Genomic DNA, 20,949 nt, shown 5'->3' with positions numbered 1-20,949 from the left:
CAAATAAAAACGTAATCTGAGTGATTAAAAACTGAAATTATGGATGTAAATGTTTTGTAAAATTATCTCATATCATAGATCACAACAAATGCAAATATTTAAACAAAATAAAACACTCAAACAAATATTTACCAAAACATCAGTTTAATACCAAAAACTACAACTCTTCAACGAAAAACAGCCGCTGTCTTCAACAGCTGTTTTTCCCTCTCGTTTTCTTGTTAAAATTCTTTGCACATTTGTTTACATTTTTTTTTGACGGTTTTATATAACTTTATTAAACATTTATTAAAAAATGTCCTTATTCCAAATGAAATGGCTGCGCCGTTTGGTTAGACGTAACACCAACCCTATACCGGAATTACAGGCTGCTTTATGGAAACGCCGCCTGAGTTTAATGTATGCTGTAGTAGCCTGGAATGCTTTTGGTTTTGTCTGCTATATGGCTTTTACGGGACGCAGTGATTGGGCACACTATTATGGTTATAAAACGGATGAAGAGAAGCAAGAATCTCAAGCGGTACAATTCAGTAAACGTTTGAATGTGGAAAAGGGTAAAATTATAAGATATAAGGGCTTTACCAAAGTCGAAGAGAAAGAATTTGATAATACTAACGATAAGGAGAATTAAAATAAAATATTGTTACAAAAATTTAAAAGACCATTTATTTTTTTAATAAAACGTAAAAAAAATATTAAGAAATAATAAATTACAATAATAATTAAATAATTATAATAAAGGAACAAGAAAATAATGTTGAATGTAAACAATACAGCGGTAGATTTAGAGCGTTTTTTCAATATTAAAAGTACGACCATTTAAAAGTGCTGCCCATATACTAGTAACAAAAAACGCTAAAACAAATTAATGCAGGAAAAACGAAAATAACTGTTCTAGACTATAGGCTAAAATAAAAACCAGAAAACTGATTGTATAAAAATCTGTATGCAGATTCGTTTTTAAACAAGAAATCTACTCGGACTCGGTTTATAGAATATTATTTTGTCTAAATAGGCTTTTTTATTACGGAGAATAAATAAAAAAAAATATATTTTTAGTACACTACCGTTACCATTACAAAAATATGCCAATATACCGGTACACTAAAGTACAGATACCGAAATAAGTCAAAATACCGATAACGCTAAGATACCGCTACCGAATTAAGCCAAAATACCGATACCTTATCACCTTTTCAAAACGGTTGCTATCATTGTCTATAGTTCTTCTTATAAACCTTCACCCAAAGATCTTCCACTTTTTTATCTCTCGGATTCCGTCTTTATTTAAATCGTTTAAAATTTAAAAATTAAAAATAGTTGAAAACTTACCCGGCTTACAGTCGATTTAAAGTCGTCGCCGACATTTCTAGTGTCAGTCGCCGCCGCCGTTAATATTTGACGGCGCAGAGCTACGCGCTTGGGTTGTTTAAATTATATTTTTTGTTCTCGCCAAAAAAACGTGAATTATATTTTGTTTATATTTGTATTTTGCTAAAAGTTGTTATAAAAAATTGAAATAAATCTAAAAATATTAAACTATATAATGGATACTTGCATATTATGCAAATCTAATAAAAAAGATGATATACAATATGGAGAATTTTTGAAAAATAAACATTTCGGTGTACACACCTATTGTCTGGTAAGTGTGAAAGGACGAGAAAGTAGCGGCCACTGTAATTTGAGACAACAAAAGGACAAAGGATTTGTAATACATATTTTTATTGTTGTTGTTTTCTAGTATTTATCTTCAAATTTATCACAAAATGGTGCAGATGACGAAGGCTTCTTGGGTTTCTTAGAGGCTGATATTAAACAGGAAGTGCAGCGTATTAGTTTATTGGTAAGTGGAAATGATTTTCTAGATTTCTTAAGGAAATTGTGTGTTAATTTGAGCGCTTTTTTATAGAAATGCTGCTACTGCCATAAAAAATATGCCAATATTGGCTGTTGTAATATGAAATGCCGTCGTACTTTTCATTTTATTTGTGGTTTGGAACATAGTGCTGAAAATCAATTTTGTCATGATTATCGCTCCTATTGCCATAGCCATGCTAAGAAAGTCAAACAGCGACCGTCTCCCAAGGAGACTTGTCTTATTTGTTATGATAATTTGTGCAGCCCTGAAGAGAAATTCAATAGTGTTAATATGATTTTGACTCCTTGCTGCCGTAATGGTTGGTTTCACAAGCTGTGCTTACAAAAGTTTGCCAAGACGGCGGGTTATTTCTTCAAGTGTCCGCTGTGCAATGATTCCGATGTATTTCGTGAAAAACTTCCGGCAAGAGGAATATTTATACCTAATCAGTAAGTTGTTTGTTCACTTTTTTGGAAAATATTTTAAGGATTGGACTATAGTTCAGACCATAGATTAGAATATAGTCTAGACTATGGTCCAGACTATAGACTAGACTATAGTCCAGACTATAGACTAGACTATAGTCCAGACTATAGACTAGACTATAGTCCAGACTACAGACTAAAAAAAAGTCCAGACTATAGACTAGACAAAAGTCCAGACTATAGTCCAGACCATAGACTAGACTATAGTCCAGACTATAGACTAGATTATAGTCCAGACTATAGACTAGATTATAGTCCAGACTATAGACTAGATTATAGTCCAAACTATAGACTAGACTATAGTCCAGACTATAGACTAGACTATAGTCCACACTATAGACTAGACAATAGTCCAGACTATAAACAAGACTATAGACTAGACTATAGACTAGACTAGACTATAGACTAGACTATAGACTAGACTATAGACTAGACTATAGACTAGACTATAGACTAGACTATAGACTAGACTATAGACTAGACTATAGACTAGACTATAGACTAGACTATAGACTAGACTATAGACTAGACTATAGACTAGACTATAGACTAGACTATAGACTAGACTATAGACTAGACTATAGACTAGACTATAGACTAGACTATAGACTAGACTATAGACTAGACTATAGACTAGACTATAGACTAGACTATAGACTAGACTATAGACTAGACTACAGACTAGACTATAGACTATACTATAGACTAGGCTATAGACTAGACTATAGACTAGACTATAGACTAGACTATAGACTAGACTATAGACTAGACTATAGACTAGACTATAGACTAGACTATAGACTAGACCATAGACTAGACTATAGACTAGACTATAGACTAGACTATAGACTAGACTATAGACTAGACTATAGACTAGACTATAGACTAGACTATAGACTAGACTATAGACTAGACTATAGACTAGACTAGACTATAGACTAGACTATAGACTAGACTATAGACTAGACTATAGACTAGACTATAGACTAGACTATAGTCCAGACTATGGACTAGACTATAGTCCAGACTATAGACTAGACTATAGTCCAGACTATAGACTAGACTATAGTCCAGACTATAGACTAGACTATAGTCCAGACTATAGACTAGACTATTGTCCAGACTATAAACTAGACTATAGTCCAGACTGTATACTAGACTATTGTTCTGACCATAGATTATTAACCGTAAATTTTTTTCCTTTCATCAGAGATGCCGCCTGGGAACTGGAACCCAATGCCTTTGCCGAGCTCCTAGAACGACCTAACGAATGTGCCGCCCAAGAGTGTAAAAATCGTAAAGGCCGTAAAGCAAGTAGTGATCTCAATCCTTTCGTAATGTGTAGTACTTGCGGCTCCACAGCTATGCATCGACAATGTTTGCCCAATGGTGGCAAACGATTTCATTGTGCCGATTGTACTATAGCTTTGGAAGAAGGTGACAGTGGACGAGAAAGTCTTAATTTACAATCACAGACGGCAGATAACGAGGAAGAATACATTGATGTGTGTCATGTTAGTGATAAGGAAGATTTAGATATAGTCAACAGATTAATAGGATCAAATAGGAATAAGATGGATAATAAAAGAGATTCCGGAACGCATCATCACAATGATGATGAAGAGAGTACAGATGAAGAAATGGTATTGGCAGCAGTAAGAAGACAAAAACGGGGAAATAACAGACGTTTAAGAAGTGACTCGGAAAACTCAGATTTGCCACAGACCTCGAAAAGCAGAAGAACTTTAAGAATACGAAGTGATACAGAAACAAGTAACGATATTTCAGATGAAGAAATTAAACCTAGAAGTAAAGTTAATATAAGACGTTTAAAAACTGATAGTGAAAGCAGTAAACATGATAGCCGCTCCAGCGATGAAGAGGAAATAAAGCTAACACAACGTAAAAGAAAGTCAACTAATGTTTTAAAGGATTCAGAAGATGAAGAAGAGGCAGTAGGACCAGCTAAACACAAACGTTTAGAGGAGAAGAAAGACCAAATGGAAGATGATAATTTGGAGGAGACTTTAATGAGCGAAGAAAGTGATGAGGATGATGATCCTTTAGAAAATTTCACTAAAATTGTAGAAAAACAAAAGAATATCAGCTGTATAGCATTAAGAACTAGAAGATCTCTTACACAAAATAAACACCAAGACTCAACAAATCAACAACATATGGTGACAACGACTTCTAACGAAAAGGAAAATAAAAAGAATGAAGTTAATTTAACGAATAATCAAAGATTTCCAAATGCAAAAGAAACGAAAAGGGAGAAAAGTAAATTTGTGCCCTTAAAAGATGAAGAAAATCATAAAACCAATTTGGATATATCCTGCATAGCTAAAAGAACTAGACGCAGATCTTTAAATTGTCAAAGTAGTAATAAAACAAACAGTGAAACGATAAAACAACAATCCGAAAATCCCTTAAATATATCCTGCATAGCGGTTAGGACAAGACGTAAAACAATATGTGCCGCAAGCAATTACACGCCACAATCACTTTATGAAATGTCACAAATCTATGAAAAAATCCATGAAACAGATGAAGAACTGCCAACAGAACCAGAAACAGAAGAGGAATCAGATGAGGAATCACAATTACATGAGGTTATGGTCGATACAGATATGGATAATTTCATTGTGGACGATGGTTATGAGGAAAAGGATAGTAAATTTGAAATATCTTGCATAGCAAATCGTACACGCAAGAGGAAATCTTTAAGACCCGATAATAAAACTTTACAATCCATAAGTGAATGTGATTCCGACTGCAGCTCTGCGACAAACAGTAGTTCTTCGGTCAACTCAAATACTCATCTTCTAACGGCTAATATTAACATAAGAAAACGCTGTAATTCTAATTCTTCACAGGAATATAACACATCACCCTTATTTACTAATACCTCTTCCCGTCATGACTTAAAACCTAAAACTATTTCACCTTCTCTTTTGCTGGACAAATTGCCTCAACGTAATTATGCTGCCTATCTTCCCAGCAAATATTCTACAAAATCCTCTTCCGCCTCAACAGATGCTATACATCATTCACGCCAACACTATCATCCCCCCGTTTCCTATCATCCTCATAGTAATAATCGTAAAAGATTTTGAACTTTCAATTTTACTTTGTTTTCTTCTAGAATCTAAATGAAAATCTTTATTTTATTTGTTGTATGATTTTCGGAACTAAATTCTATTATAAATTTGTTATTTTTTATACTGATTTTTCTATATAGCGTTCATAAACTTTACAACTTGTTTTAACAAGGTTTTTCTCTCTATCTCTGTATTAGTCTATAGATATTCTATATTACTTTTACCAAGAAGTATTTTTTTGTGCTATTTTTTTATATGTAATTTAATATACATTTATTCATAATATCTACGGAAACTTCTAAAAATATTTTACTCTAGAGGAAAGCTGTTATGAGACCCTCGTGAGATCTTTGCTGGAAGTGATCTTTTATAAAGTAAGTGAGTCTAAAGTTCGTGTGATCTTCTCTAGACTTATGTGATCTTTAAAGAAATTCAAAAACGTCTTCAAATGTTTTCATGATCTTAAGAGAAATGAAATCAACATGCAGGAGATGTTCCCTCAAATAGAGAGAAAATATAGGAGTTCTTCTCTGGAGTTATACATTCACAATTCAGGTAAGTTTCTTTGGAGTACTGAAAACAGATGATCTTTAAAGAGAAATAAAAAGAAAAAAAATGAAAAGATCTTTAAATAGAAATAAAAAGAAAAAATCAAATAATCTATAGTCTGGTCTATAGTCTAGTCTATAGTCTAGTCTATAGTCTAGTCTATAGTCTAGTCTATAGTCTAGTCTATAGTCTAGTCTATAGTCTAGTCTATAGTCTAGTCTATAGTCTAGTCTATAGTCTAGCCTATAGTCTGGTCTATAGTCTAGCCTATAGTCTGGTCTATAGTCTAGTCTATAGTCTAGTCTATAGTCTAGTCTAGTCAATAGTCTAGTCTATAGTCTAGTCTATAGTCTAGTCTATGGTCTAGTCTATAGTCTAGTCTATAGTCTAGTCTATAGTCTAGTCTATAGTCTAGTCTATAGTCTAGTCTATAGTCGAGTCTATAGTCTAGTCTACAGTTTAGTCTATAGTCTAGTCTATAGTCTAGCCTATAGTCTGGTCTATATTCTAGTCTATAGTCTAGTCTAGTCTATAGTATAGTATATAGTCTAGTCTATTGTCCAGTCTATACTCTAGTCTATAATCTAGTCTATAATCTAGTCTAGTCTGTAGTCTAGTCTATAGTCTAGTCTATAGTCTAGTCTATAGTCTAGTCTATAGTATAGTATATAGTCTAGTCTATAGTCTAGTCTATAGTCTAGTCTATAGTCTAGTCTATACTCTAGTCTATAATCTAGTCTATAATTTAGTCTATAGTCTAGTCTGTAGTCTAGTCTATAGTCTAGTCTATAGTATAGTCTATAGTCTAGTCTATAGTCTAGTCTATAGTCTAGTCTATAGTATAGTCCATAGTCTAGTCTATAGTCTAGTCTATAGTCTAGTCTATAGTCTAGTCTATAGTCTAGTCTATAGTCTAGTCTATAGTCTAGTCTGTAGTCTAGTCTATAGTCTAGTCTGTAGTCTAGTCTATAGTCTAGTCTATAGTATAGTCTATAGTCTAGTCTATAGTATAGTCCATAGTCTAGTCTAGTCTATAGTCTAGTCTATAGTCCAGTCTATAGTCTAGTCTATAGTCTAGTCTATAATCTAGTCTATAGTCCAGTCTATAGTCTAGTCTATAGTCTTGTCTATAGTCTAGTCTATAGTCAAGTCTATAGTCTAGTCTATAGCCTAGTCTATAGTCTAGTCTATAGTCTAGTCTATAGTCTAGCCTAGTCTATAGTATAGTCTATAGTCTAGTCTATAGTCTAGTCTATAGTCTAGTCTATAGTCTAGTCTATAGTCTAGTCTATAGTCTAGTCTATAGTCTAGTCTATAGTCTAGTCTATAGTCTAGTCTATAGTCTAGTCTATAGTCTAGTCTATAGTCTAGTCTATAGTCTAGTCTATAGTCTAGTCTATAGTCTAGTCTATAGTCTAGTCTATAGTCTAGTCTAGTCTATAGTCTAGTCTAGTCTATAGTATAGTCTATAGTCTAGTCTATAGTCTAGTCTATAGTTTAGTCTATAGTCTAGTCTATAGTCTAGTCTATAGTCTAGTCTATAGTCTAGTCTATAGTCTAGTCTATAGTCTAGTCTATAGTCTAGTCCATAGTCTAGTCTATAGTCTAGTCTATAGTCTATAGTCTAGTCTAGTCTATAGTCTAGTCTATAGTCTAGTCTATAGTCTAGTCTATAGTCTAGTCTATAGTCTAGTCTATAGTCTAGTCTATAGGCTAGTCTATAGTCTAGTCTATCGTCTGGTATTTAGCCTAGTGTATGGTCTATCCTATAGTCTAGTCTATAGTCTGGGCTATAATCTAGTCTATAGTCTGGTATTTAGCCTTGTGGTCTATCCTATAGTCTGGGCTATAATCTAGTCTATAGTCTAGTCTAGCTAACAACAATCTGGCAGCTCTTTCATTTAATCTAGTTTAAACTAACTGTCGTAAAAAGTCGATTTAAAAGTCATACATTTCTGTTTCAACAATCTGGCAGCTCTTTCATTTAAACTAGTTTAAATTAATAAAATACCGTTAACAACAAGACGTCATTTATACACTCAGAGAGTAACTCACCTAAACAAACAAAGCTCTTTTTCAGCCACTGAGTAAAAAAAGCTGCGCATTTGAAAAAACAAGCCATAAGAAAAAAGAGCTTTACAAATATTTATTTCTTATTAGAATATGTATTATTTGTTATTGGCTTAAAAGTTCTGATAACAAAAACAACAAAGACAGAAAAGAAATAAAAAGAAAAACACCGAAAAAAAACACAAAAAAGGAAAACTGTGTTACGCGGCCACCGTCAGCCCCAAAAAACACAGTTGCAAATGAAACGCGTAAACGAAAACAACACAATTTAAACGAAAGCGGCGGGTGTTAACTAAAAGTAAAGTTTGACAAATAGAAAAAAGTGAAATAAATTAATAACAAACTAAATAAACAACTTGGTTTTAAAAAAGGAAAAACATAAATTAACAAAATTTTGTTAAGAAATTAAAGAAAATATTAAAATTTACTAAAAAAGGATAGAAGTTAATGAAAAGCAAAGTGTTTTAGAAGTAATAGAGTGTTTTTTTTTGCTACAAAAAGTAAAAGTTGCTTTGAAATTATTAAAATTGTGAGAATTTTTAAGCAAATTATACTAATTAAAGTAATTGCAAAGTAATAAAACAGCTGTTTTGCATATAAAAAATTATTAAACAAATATTAAATAATATTAAATAATAATATTTCACAGCTGCAAGAAGAAAAGAAAAAAAAAGAAGTGCGAAGTTATTGTGTCGTGTTAACAAGGTTAAACTTGTGTTATTTATTTAGTCTAAAGCTAAATAAATATTAATTATTTAATAAATATTTAAACAGAATTTTCATATTCACATATTCCTTGGGCCACCGCCATTAACAACAACAACATTTTAGCAGGGTAAATATTACAAGATTTTTTTACTTTAAAACAAGAGAAATACATTACAAACAACAATAACAAGTTTAAGAAAAGAATTTTGTGTTAAAAGTAGGAAAAGAAGTAGTCAAGAAAACAAAAAAGAGCTAAAAAGAAAAGAACAAAAACAAACACAAACGTCACATCATTATTAAACCACCTTCTTTCATTCATTCGCTTACCACCAACAAGTGTGTTGCTGCAACAAGAACAACAACAAAAACTACAAGAAACAAACGATGACAACGTCAGAGTAATAAAAAAACCCCCACACCTTTTCTTTTTCTCTTGCACAAACACACTCAAACATGGTTAAAATAAAAGAAATCCATCGTCCTCTTTATACTCCTCTTCAGGCATGGAAAATGTAATAATATAGTACTTTTTACAGCAGTTATTGACTAGAATATATACTAAACTAGTCTAGTCTAGAGTCTAGTCTATAGTTTAGTCTATAGTCTAGTCTATAGTCTAGTCTAGTCTAGTCTATAGTCTAGTCTAGTCTAGTCTATAGTCTAGTCTATAGTCTAGTCTAGTCTATAGTCTAGTCTATAGTCTAGTCTATAGTCTAGTCAATAGTCTAGTCTATAGTCTAGTCTATAGTCTAGTCTATAGTCTAGTCTATAGTCTAGTCTATAGTCTAGTCTATAGTCTAGTCTATAGTCTAGTCTATAGTCTAGTCTATAGTCTAGTCTATAGTCTAGTCTATAGTCTAGTCTATAGTCTAGTCTAGTCTATAGTCTAGTCTAAACTATAGTCTAGTCTAGTCTAGTCTATAGTCTAGTCTAGTCTAGTCTATAGTCTAGTCTAGTCTAGTCTAGTCTATAGTCTAGTCTATAGTCTAGTCTAGTCTATAGTCTAGTCTAGTCTATAGTCTAGTCTATAGTCTAGTCTATAGTCTAGTCTATAGTCTAGTCTATAGTCTAGTCTAGTCTATAGTCTAGTCTATAGTCTAGTCTATAGTCTAGTCTATAGTCTAGTCTATAGTCTAGTCTATAGTCTAGTCTATAGTCTAGTCTATAGTCTAGTCTATAGTCTAGTCTATAGTCTAGTCTATAGTCTAGTCTATAGTCTAGTCTATAGTCTAGTCTATAGTCTAGTCTATAGTCTAGTCTATAGTCTAGTCTATAGTCTAGTCTATAGTCTAGTCTATAGTCTAGTCTATAGTCTAGTCTATAGTCTAGTCTATAGTCTAGTCTATGTCTATAGTCTAGTCTATAGTCTAGTCTATAGTCTAGTCTATAGTCTGTCTATAGTCTAGTCTATAGTCTAGTCTATAGTCTAGTCTATAGTCTAGTCTATAGTCTAGTCTATAGTCTAGTCTCTAGTCTTGTCTATAGTCTTGTCATAGTCTATCCTAGCTCTAGTCTAGTCTATAGTCTAGTCTATAGTCTAGTCTATAGTCTAGTCTATAGTCTAGTCTATAGTCTAGTCTATAGTCTAGTCTATAGTCTAGTCTATAGTTAGTATATAGTCTAGTCTATAGTCTAGTCTATAGTCTAGTCTATAGTCCTAGTCTATAGTCTATCTATAGTCTAGTCTATAGTCTAGTCTATAGTCTAGTCTATAGTCTAGTCTATAGTCTAGTCTATAGTCTAGTCTATGTCTAGTCTATAGTCTAGTCTATAGTCTAGTCTAAGTTCTAGTCTATCTATAGTCTAGTCTATAGTCTAGTCTATAGTCTAGTCTATAGTCTAGTCTATAGTCTAGTCTATAGTCTAGTCTATAGTCTAGTCTATAGTCTAGTCTATAGTCTAGTCTATAGTCTAGTCTATAGTCTAGTCTATAGTCTAGTCTATAGTCTAGTCTATAGTCTAGTCTATAGTCTAGTCTATAGTCTAGTCTTTAGTCCTAGTCTATAGTCTAGTCTATAGTCTAGTCTATAGTCTAGTCTATAGTCTAGTCTATAGTCTAGTCTATAGTCTAGTCTAATAGTCTAGTCTATAGTCTAGTCTATAGTCTAGTCTATAGTCTAGTCTATAGTCTAGTCTATAGTCTAGTCTATAGTCTAGTCTATAGTCTAGTCTATAGTCTAGTCTATAGTCTAGTCTATAGTCTAGTCTATAGTTTAGTCTATAGTCTAGTCTATAGTCTAGTCTGTAGTCTAGTCTATAGACTATAGTCTAGTCTATAGTCTAGTCTCTAGTCTTGTCTATAGTCTAGTCTATAGTCTAGTCTATAGTCTAGTCTATAGTCTAGTCTATACTCTAGTCTATAGTCTTTTCTATAGTCTAGTCTATAGTCTAGTCTATAGTCTAGTATATAGTCTAGTCTAGTCTATAGTCTAGTCTATAGTCTAGTCTATAGTCTAGTCTATAGTCTAGTCTATAGTCTAGTGAGTACTATTTCAATTTTCCATACCTGATATTCTTAAAAACAACAAGTCTAAATACAACAACAACTTCAACTTTTTTTAACTCAAACCAACAAAGACACCCTCTTTAAAGTAAACAGTACACAAACAACTATAGTACATTCTTATTTGCTTTTGTTGTACAAAAGCAAATAAGAATAAAACAACAAAAGCAAGTATTTGACTTGTTAGAAAGGAGAAACAAAAGCAAAAAGAACATTGACTCACACACAGTTGCATAGTGTAGTTATTAGATTAACCTTTAAACGTAAGAGGGAGACAAAAATTAGAACAGAACTAGAACAGAACTTGAACAGAACTAGAACAGAACTAGAACAGAACTAGAACAGAACTAGAACAGAACTAGAACAGAACTAGAACAGAACTAGAACAGAACTAGAACAGAACTAGAACAGAACTAGAACTAGAACAGAACTAGAACAGAACTAGAACAGAACTAGAACAGAACTAGAACAGAACTAGAACAGAACTAGAACAGAACTAGAACAGAACTAGAACAGAACTAGAACAGAACTAGAACAGAACTAGAACAGAACTAGAACAGAACTAGAACAGAACTAGAACAGAACTAGAACAGAACTAGAACAGAACTAGAACAGAACTAGAACAGAACTAGAACAGAACTAGAACAGAACTAGAACAGAACTAGAACAGAACTAGAACAGAACTAGAACAGAACTAGAACAGAACTAGAACAGAACTAGAACAGAACTAGAAGAGACCTAGAACAGAACTAGACGGAACTAGACGGAACTAGAACAGAACTAGAACAGAACTAGAACAGAACTAGAACAGAACTAGAACAGAACTAGAACAGAACTAGAACAGAACTAGAACAGAACTAGAACAGAACTAGAACAGAACTAGAACAGAACTAGAACAGAACTAGAACAGAACTAGAACTAGAACAGATCTAGAACAGATCTAGAACAGAATTAGAACATAACTAGAACAGAACTAGAACAGAACTAGAACAGAACTAGAACAGAACTAGAACAGAACTAGAACAGAACTAGAACAGAACTAGAACAGAACTAGAACAGAACTAGAACAGAACTAGAACAGATCTAGAACAGATCTAGAACAGAATTAGAACAGAACTAGAACAGAACTAGAACAGAACTAGAACAGAACTAGAACAGATCTAGAACAGAATTAGAACAGAACTAGAACAGAACTAGAACAGAACTAGAACAGAACTAGAACAGAACTAGAACAGAACTAGAACAGAACTAGAACAGAACTAGAACAGAACTAGAAAAGAACTAGAACAGAACTAGAACAGAACTAGAACAGAACTAGAACAGAACTAGAACAGAACTAGAACAGAACTAGAACAGAACTAGAACAGAACTAGAACAGAACTAAAACAGAACTAGAACAGATCTAGAACAGATCTAGAACAGATCTAGAACAGAATTAGAACAGAACTAGAACAGAACTAGAACAGAACTAGAACAGAACTAGAACAGATCTAGAACAGAATTAGAACAGAACTAGAACAGAACTAGAACAGAACTAGAACAGAACTAGAACAGAACTAGAACAGAACTAGAACAGAACTAGAACAGAACTAGAACAGAACTAGAACAGATCTAGAACAGATCTAGAACAGAATTAGAACAGAACTAGAACAGAACTAGAACAGAACTAGAACAGAACTAGAACAGAACTAGAACAGAACTAGAACAGATCTAGAACAGATCTAGAACAGAATTAGAACAGAACTAAAACAGAACTAGAACAGAACTAGAACAGAACTAGAACAGATCTAGAACAGATCTAGAACAGATTAGAACAGAACTAGAACAGAACTAGAACAGAACTAGAACAGAACTAGAACAGAACTAGAACAGATCTAGAACAGAATTAGAACAGAACTAGAACAGAACTAGAACAGAACGAGAACAGAACTAGAACAGATCTAGAACAGAATTAGAACAGAACTAGAACAGAACTAGAACAGAACTAGAACAGAACTAGAACAGAACTAGAACAGAACTAGAACAGAACTAGAACAGATCTAGAACAGATCTAGAACAGAATTAGAACAGAACTAGAACAGAACTAGAACAGAACTAGAACAGAACTAGAACAGAACTAGAACAGATCTAGAACAGATCTAGAACAGAATTAGAACAGAACTAAAACAGAACTAGAACAGAACTAGAACAGAACTAGAACAGATCTAGAACAGATCTAGAACAGATTAGAACAGAACTAGAACAGAACTAGAACAGAACTAGAACAGAACTAGAACAGAACTAGAACAGAACTAGAACAGAATTAGAACGAACTAGAACAGAACTAGAACAGAACTAGAACAGAACTAGAACAGAACTAGACGGAACTAGACGTAACTAGAACAGAACTAGAACAGAACTAGAACAGAACTAGAACAGAACTAGAACAGATCTAGAACAGAACTAGAACAGAACTAGAACAGAACTAGAACAGAACTAGAACAGAACTAGAACAGAACTAGAACAGAACTAGAACAGAACTAGAACAGAACTAGAACAGAACTAGAACAGAACTAGAACAGAACTAGAACAGAACTAGAACAGAACTAGAACAGAACTAGAACAGAACTAGAACAGAACTAGAACAAAACTAGAACAGAACTAGAACAGAACTAGAACATTTAAAGGTTAAATGCTCTGCCAGTGACAGCAGTATAATAACAGTTATGATGAGGCAATCAAAAAATAAATAAAGAAAGAAAAAAGAAATGCAAAAACAAAACAAATGTGAAGTAAGGAATAAAAAACAACAACAAATTCTCTTGTGGCAATGACATGATTAGGGATGCCAATCGGGACTGGTTTTTAGAAATCCCGGAATTCGGGATTTTTAAATAAATCCCGGAATCCCGATATCGGGATCCCGGGATTTTCGGGATTTCTAAATCCCGAAAAATATAAAAAAAAAATTCAAAAAATCTTAATAATTTACCGACAAAAATAAAATGTTTTATTTCATATTGCAACATGAATACTCTTAGTAGGTGTTTACTTTCCAATAAGCATTTTGTGAAAAGAAAAACAAATTAATTCAAAGTACATACTTAGAATAAAAATCTTTCCATCCCAGGCACTGAATAGTAGAATAAAAACCTGAAATAATACCCATGATATCCAAATTTACAATGGTTTCCAAATAATATTTAAATAGTATGTGTAATGGGGATCCATACGAGGCTACATAGAGCACCTGTACTGCACCTATATCTCCTCCACCTTATATCCCGTGTTCACTAACCAAGGGAATTATCTTCTCGCCATCTTATTGACAGGTTGACTTCCATTATAGATATCCGATAGTATCAATGCCTATTTATTGCCCTTTTTATACCCTTAGTAGGGATGGTATATTGGGTTTCTCCGGAGTAGTGCTTTTGTTTTATACTCTCCTAAAATACGCTGATGAAATTTGAAATGATCGGGCTTTTGATCCGAGCCCCCATACAAAACACAGCTTTAAAAAAGAATTAGTGTCCACAATTCGCTTAAAAAGAGAACTGTCGCAATGAAATTCAGCATAAAACAGTTTTATGTAACCGTAAATTCGCCCTCCAAATTTTATGAGGATCGACTCATATGATGGCGTCCTTCCCCCAAGCATATTTCAGAAAAATAGTTTTTTAACAATAAAGTGCTAGAATATATCGGAGGCGAGGTATACTTTTATTATGAAAACTAAATTACATTTTACTCTCATAACTGGTGTATGGGGTTATATGGTCGGCCTCGCCCGCCTATAATTTCGTACTTGTTATTTTTATATATCCGATAGTATCTATGCCTATTTAGTATAGCAATGAAATTTGATATTCGTAAATCCCTGACGAGCCAAAACCTCTCTACCAAATTTTATGTGGGTCGGTTCATAATTGACCCTACCCCCATATAAGGTCCCGTTAAAAAAATGACTTTAACGCTCATTACTGGCTTAAAAATACGAGTATAGCGATGAAATTCGATACACATATGTTTCATGCGAGTCAAAATCTCTCTACCAAGTTTTATGTGTTTCGGTCCATAATTGACCCTACCCCTACATAAGGTCCCATCCAGATAAATACTTTAACGCTCATTACTGGCTTACAAGTACGAGTGTAGAGATGAAATTTGAGATAAGAAAGTTTCTTACTCGCCAAAAGCTAAGAAACTTTTATAGGAACGTAAATCTTCCTACCGGAAAGTGTATGAACCAAAATTGGTCTAAAAAAATTATGAAAAATTTTATAAAAACGGTCAATGATTCACCCTACCTCTCATATAAGGTCCTATCAGTAAATTTGATGAGTAATATCACCCTGATGTTTATAGAAAAGCATATTCGTCATAGCCGAATATACTTACTTTTTTTGATATTTCAGCTTGTAAGTTAGTAGAGTCATCTTAAGTCCAAAAACTTTTTAAATTCTCTTATTTAGTACTTTATAATGTATAAAATAGCGGAAAAATACTTAAAAATTCGGGATTTTAAAATCCCGAAATTTCCCGGGATTACATTTTTTAAAATCCCGGTTTTCGGTACTTTCAAATCCCGAAAATACCGGGATTTTCGGGAATCGGGAATTCCCGTTTGGCATCCCTAGACATGATGTTACAAAAGTAAGAATATCATTCTATTACCATTGGAAGAGTTTCGTTGTTGTTGTTGTTGTTTGTACATGTACACATATAGTACGTGGAAAATGTAACGTAAAACCTTAAGAGCTATAAAAATGGTTGTTTTGTGTGCAGCATTTTCCCAATACCCTAAGTAAGTTAGGTTATACAGGTTGTTAAATTTCTTTTAAACATTTTTTTTTGATTGTTTGAATAAAAACGCCAAAGGCTGTTTAACAAAGCAGTTGCTTTTGTGTGAAATTTTGTTTTCTTTGATAAAAACAAAAGGACGAAGCCAATGCACTAATAAGAAAATTGCGTTGTTGGTTTTCATATTTTCATTCATAGATTTGCGTGGGGAAACACACGTTCCCACAATTTCTAATGTGTGCAAAATTTTAAGAAAAATAATTTTTTGTTTAAAAGTTAATACTCATGGGTGTTTTTGCACGAAATCTCATCAAAATTATCCCAAATGTTTTACGTTTTTGTAAATCAAAGTAAATGTTAACGCTTTTATACACAAATTCTTTGTAATTTGAAAATGTTGGGTTTATTACAACTTACTAAAGCGCTTCTTTTTCTTGTACATAATATGGTAGCACTATTTTCTTTATTATTATTATGGGCAACTCTGTTGGTTTGTTTACATTTTCTTTAGAGTTAAATAATAGAGAGTGGAGGCAGTCTTCTTTGCAAAATATTAAACAAATGTTATTTAAAAATATTATTTACATTATTTGCATATAGTTTTTGGACAACAACTATTAAAAACTAAACAAATTTAGTTAATATTTATAAACAAAAATAAACAGTTTCACAGTTATCAGTTCACTTGTAATGTAAACAAAAACAAGTGTTGACACTTGCAGCTTATAATAAAGATCGCTGGAAAAAGAAACCATTACCAAATAACATTACAGAAAACTTAAATTTTAGATTACAGTAATAAAAAACGCTACTTTTATAAAGTTTTGCTACAATATTTAGTAAAATAACAAATTTATTTCTCCAAAAAAATGTTTAATATTAACAAAAAGCAATAATCTTTAAAAAAGATATCAATTTACTATTCAAATGGGTTAAAACCAAATTTTTAATTATTTGTTTCTCTTATCTTTCTATTATTTCCACACATTTTGTTTATAAATATTTATTTTGTTGGAGTGTTTTAATGTTGACATTATTATTTGTATGTATTTCAAAAACGCGTCATAAGTCTATTAATGATGATGCCTTTACTTATACACCGGGTGTGTTGTTAAGAGATAAGCGGAGAAATCTTTAAACAAATGCATGCTGTCAACATCAACATCATCATAAATATTTGACCCTGACTTTGGTAGTACATACATACATATATATATTTTAATATATTGCTCAAATTCTAATCAATATAATATGTATACTTTAACAAGAAAATAAACCGAAATATAAAAAGTAATATAAAAATAACAATAACAAACAGGGGGGCAAAATTGTTTTTCTAGTTTAGTACTCAGTTCAAGTAATGTTCTAGTTCTATTCTAGTTCTGTTCTAGTTCTGTTCTAGTTCTGTTCTAGTTCTGTTCTAGTTCTGTTCTAGTTCTGTTCTAGTTCTGTTCTAGTTCTGTTCTAGTTCTGTTCTAGTTCTGTTCTAGTTCTGTTCTAGTTCTGTTCTAGTTCTGTTCTAGTTCTGTTCTAGTTCTGTTCTAGTTCTGTTCTAGTTCTGTTCTAGTTCTGTTCTAGTTCTGTTCTAGTTCTGTTCTAGTTCTGTTCTAGTTCTGTTCTAGTTCTGTTCTAGTTCTGTTCTAGTTTCTTTTTCTAGGTTCTGTTCTAGTTCTGTTCTAGTTCTGTTCTAGTTCTGTTCTAGTTCTGTTCTAGTTCTGTTCTAGTTCTGTTCTAGTTCTGTTCTAGTTCTGTTCTAGTTCTGTTCTAGTTCTGTTCTAGTTCTGTTCTAGTTCTGTTCTAGTTCTGTTCTAGTTCTGTTCTAGTTCTGTTCTAGTTCTGTTCTAGTTCTGTTCTAGTTCTGTTCTAGTTCTGTTCTAGTTCTGTTCTAGTTCTGTTCTAGTTCTGTTATAGTTCTGTTCTAGTTCTGTTCTAGTTCTGTTCTAGTTCTGTTCTAGTTCTGTTCTAGTTCTGTTCTAGTTCTGTTCTAGTTCTGTTCTAGTTCTGTTCTAGTTCTGTTCTAGTTCTGTTCTAGTTCTGTTCTAGTTCTGTTCTAGTTCTGTTCTAGTTCTGTTCTAGTTCTGTTCTAGTTCTGTTCTAGTTCTGTTCTAGTTCTGTTCTAGTTCTGTTCTAGTTCTGTTCTAGTTCTGTTCTAGTTCTGTTCTAGTTCTGTTCTGTTCTAGTTCTGTTCTGTTCTAGTTCTGTTCTGTTCTAGTTCTGTTCTAGTTCTGTTCTAGTTCTGTTCTAGTTCTGTTCTAGTTCTGTTCTAGTTCTGTTCTAGTTCTGTTCTAGTTCTGTTCTAGTTCTGTTCTAGTTCTGTTCTAGTTCTGTTCTAGTTCTGTTCTAGTTCTGTTCTAGTTCTGTTCTAGTTCTGTTCTAGTTCTGTTCTAGTTCTGTTCTAGTTCTGTTCTAGTTCTGTTCTAGTTCTGTTCTAGTTCTGTTCTAGTTCTGTTCTAGTTCTGTTCTAGTTCTGTTCTAGTTCTGTTCTAGTTCTGTTCTAGTTCTGTTCTAGTTCTGTTCTAGTTCAGTTCTAGTTCTGTTCTAGTTCTGTTCTAGTTATGTTCTAGTTCTGTTCTAGTTCTGTTCTAGTTCTATTCTAGTTCTGTTCTAGTTCTGTTCTAGTTGTGTTCTAGATGTGTTCTAGTTCTGTTCTAGTGCTGTTCTAGTTCTGTTCTATTCATTTTTCATGATTCATTTCTAGTTCAAGCATTTGTTTTCTCATGTACGTTATGACAAAAAATACTTTTCTTTTTCTTATTTGATTTTTTATTTCTTTCCCATTTCAACCATAAAATTGTGTTACATATTTGAAAGGTTATCTAACAATTCTTATCTAACTTCTTTATATAATTTATTTATTTATCTTTTACGTTTATCTTTCAATATTTATTTATTAAAGTTAATTGTATTTTTCTTTTGGATTTTTTTTTCTAATTTTATGGTATTTTCCCCCAAAGAAGAAAAATAAAAATAATAAAGAAATAAAAGCAAAACAATAAAAACACATAAATAAATCCTTTAGAAAATTGTAACTTCATAAAAAAGTTACTTTTTTCGATTTAAAATATTATTTTGGATTCTTTGCTTACGCACGAATTTTAAATGTGAAATGTTTGGCCATTAGAGTATTCACTCGAGAAATGAATGAGTAAATGGGATAGAGAGAAAGAGAGTACTTTATATATTTATTTTTTATTTCGTCCTTTGTATATGATTTATATTGTTAAACCACCGAGTTGTTGTATGTATTGTTGTGTAACTAAAGTAATATGTGTGTGAGATAGAGTATGTCAAAAATGTGTCTGTTATTTTCCCGCTGTCATAATGATTGATGATATTATTATTGCTATAGTTATGTTTGGGGTTCGTTTGTTTGTTTGCCTGTCGGTTCGAGTGTGTGTGTGTGCTCATTAAAGAAAGTGTGTGAGTATAACTACCGTTCAAATACAACACTGGCTACTAGCCATTATTTTGAAACAGGAAACTCGTTTATATAAAACAAGGCGGAAATGACAAATTGTTGCATACTTTAAGGTGTTACTTTAAATTACACTTAAACATAAGCAGTAAACAATTTTGGGGAGCAGGTCTATAAAAGGAAACCCCACAAATTGGTTTTAACATTTGTCATTTTTTTCTTCCACCTAAAGTTTAAATTATGAAATTCAAGTGAGAAAAAAAAAACTAAAATAAATTTAAAAGTAGCAGTAGCTTTATATTGTTATACATGTCAGTTTCTGTCACACAATATGCCAAAACAAACTGGTACTTAAAACTGTAACATGTGCGTTGGAGTTTTCTGTTTTGTATGTTGTTGTACTTGTAAAATTCCTTAACAGCTCCCACATAGTTTTTGTATTGTTTGTTTAATATACATAAATTCTATTCAATTACCGTGGCAAGAAGTTGAGTTTCTTTTATAGGACTTTCTTAACATGTTTCCTTTTATGCAAAATGTCAACAGAAACTTTTGAATAAGAACTTTAAAAAGTGAAATTCAATTTAAGAAAAAAGTTTGTGATGAAAATGTAAGGGAAAGGGTTGACACAACAAGAACTAAATAGAAATAAACCAGAACTAGACTAAAACTGGGATGAAACAGAACTGGCACTGAACTAGATAAGAGCTAGAAAAGAACTAGAACAGGACTAGAACAGAACTAGAACAGAACAGAACTAGAACAGAACTAGAACAAAACTAGAACAGAACTAGAATAGAACTAGAACAGAACTAGAACAGAACTAGAACAGAACTAGAACAGAACTAGAACAGAACTAGAACAGAACTAGAACAGAACTAGAACAGAACTAGAACAGAACTAGAACAGAACTAGAACAGAACTAGAACAGAACTAGAACAGAACTAGAACAGAACTAGAACAGAACTAGAACAGAACTAGAACAGAACTAGAACAGAACTAGAACAGAACTAGAACAGAACTAGAACAGAACTAGAACAGAACTAGAACAGAACTAGAACAGAACTAGAACAGAACTAGAACAGAACTAGAACGATCTAGAACAGAACTAGAACAGAACTAGAACAGAACTAGAACAGAACAGAACTAGAACAAACTAGAACAGAACTAGAACAGAACTAGAACAGAACTAAACAGAACTAGACAGAACTAGAACAGAACTAGAACAGAACTAGAACAGAACTAGAACAGAACTAGAACAGAACTAGAACAGAACTAGAACAGAACTAGAACAGAACTAGAACAGAACTAGAACAGAACTAGAACAGAACTAGAACAGAACTAGAACAGAACTAGAACAGACTAGAACAGAAACTAGAACAGAACTAGAACAGAACTAGAACAGAACTAGAACAGAAACTAGAACAGAACTAGAACAGAACTAGAACAGAACTAGAACAGAAACTAGAACAGAA

General features: G+C 32.6%; 2 protein-coding genes across 2 annotated transcripts; both read left to right on the top strand.

Annotated features, from left to right (window-relative positions):
* Positions 1–153: 153 nt before the first annotated feature.
* Positions 154–659, top strand: LOC119614275. Its single transcript, XM_037970414.1, has one exon. The coding sequence runs from the start codon at positions 296–298 to the stop codon at positions 629–631; it is 336 nt and encodes a 111-aa protein (XP_037826342.1). The 5' UTR covers positions 154–295; the 3' UTR covers positions 632–659.
* A 730-nt stretch (positions 660–1,389) lies between these two features.
* Positions 1,390–5,736, top strand: LOC119614276 (reticulocyte binding protein 2 homolog b). The gene is made up of 4 exons (XM_037970416.1): positions 1,390–1,645; positions 1,745–1,846; positions 1,913–2,310; positions 3,557–5,736. The coding sequence occupies exons 1-4, from the start codon at positions 1,547–1,549 to the stop codon at positions 5,460–5,462; spliced, it is 2,505 nt and encodes an 834-aa protein (XP_037826344.1). The 5' UTR covers positions 1,390–1,546; the 3' UTR covers positions 5,463–5,736.
* The last annotated feature ends 15,213 nt before the right edge of the window (positions 5,737–20,949 follow it).

The sequence above is a fragment of the Lucilia sericata genome, unplaced genomic scaffold (genome assembly GCF_015586225.1).
Source record: "Lucilia sericata isolate MDLA Ls3-8-SP2 unplaced genomic scaffold, ASM1558622v1 Contig002745F_arrow, whole genome shotgun sequence".
Lineage (NCBI taxonomy): Eukaryota > Metazoa > Arthropoda > Insecta > Diptera > Calliphoridae > Lucilia > Lucilia sericata.
This window is presented reverse-complemented; position numbering and strand designations above follow the sequence as displayed.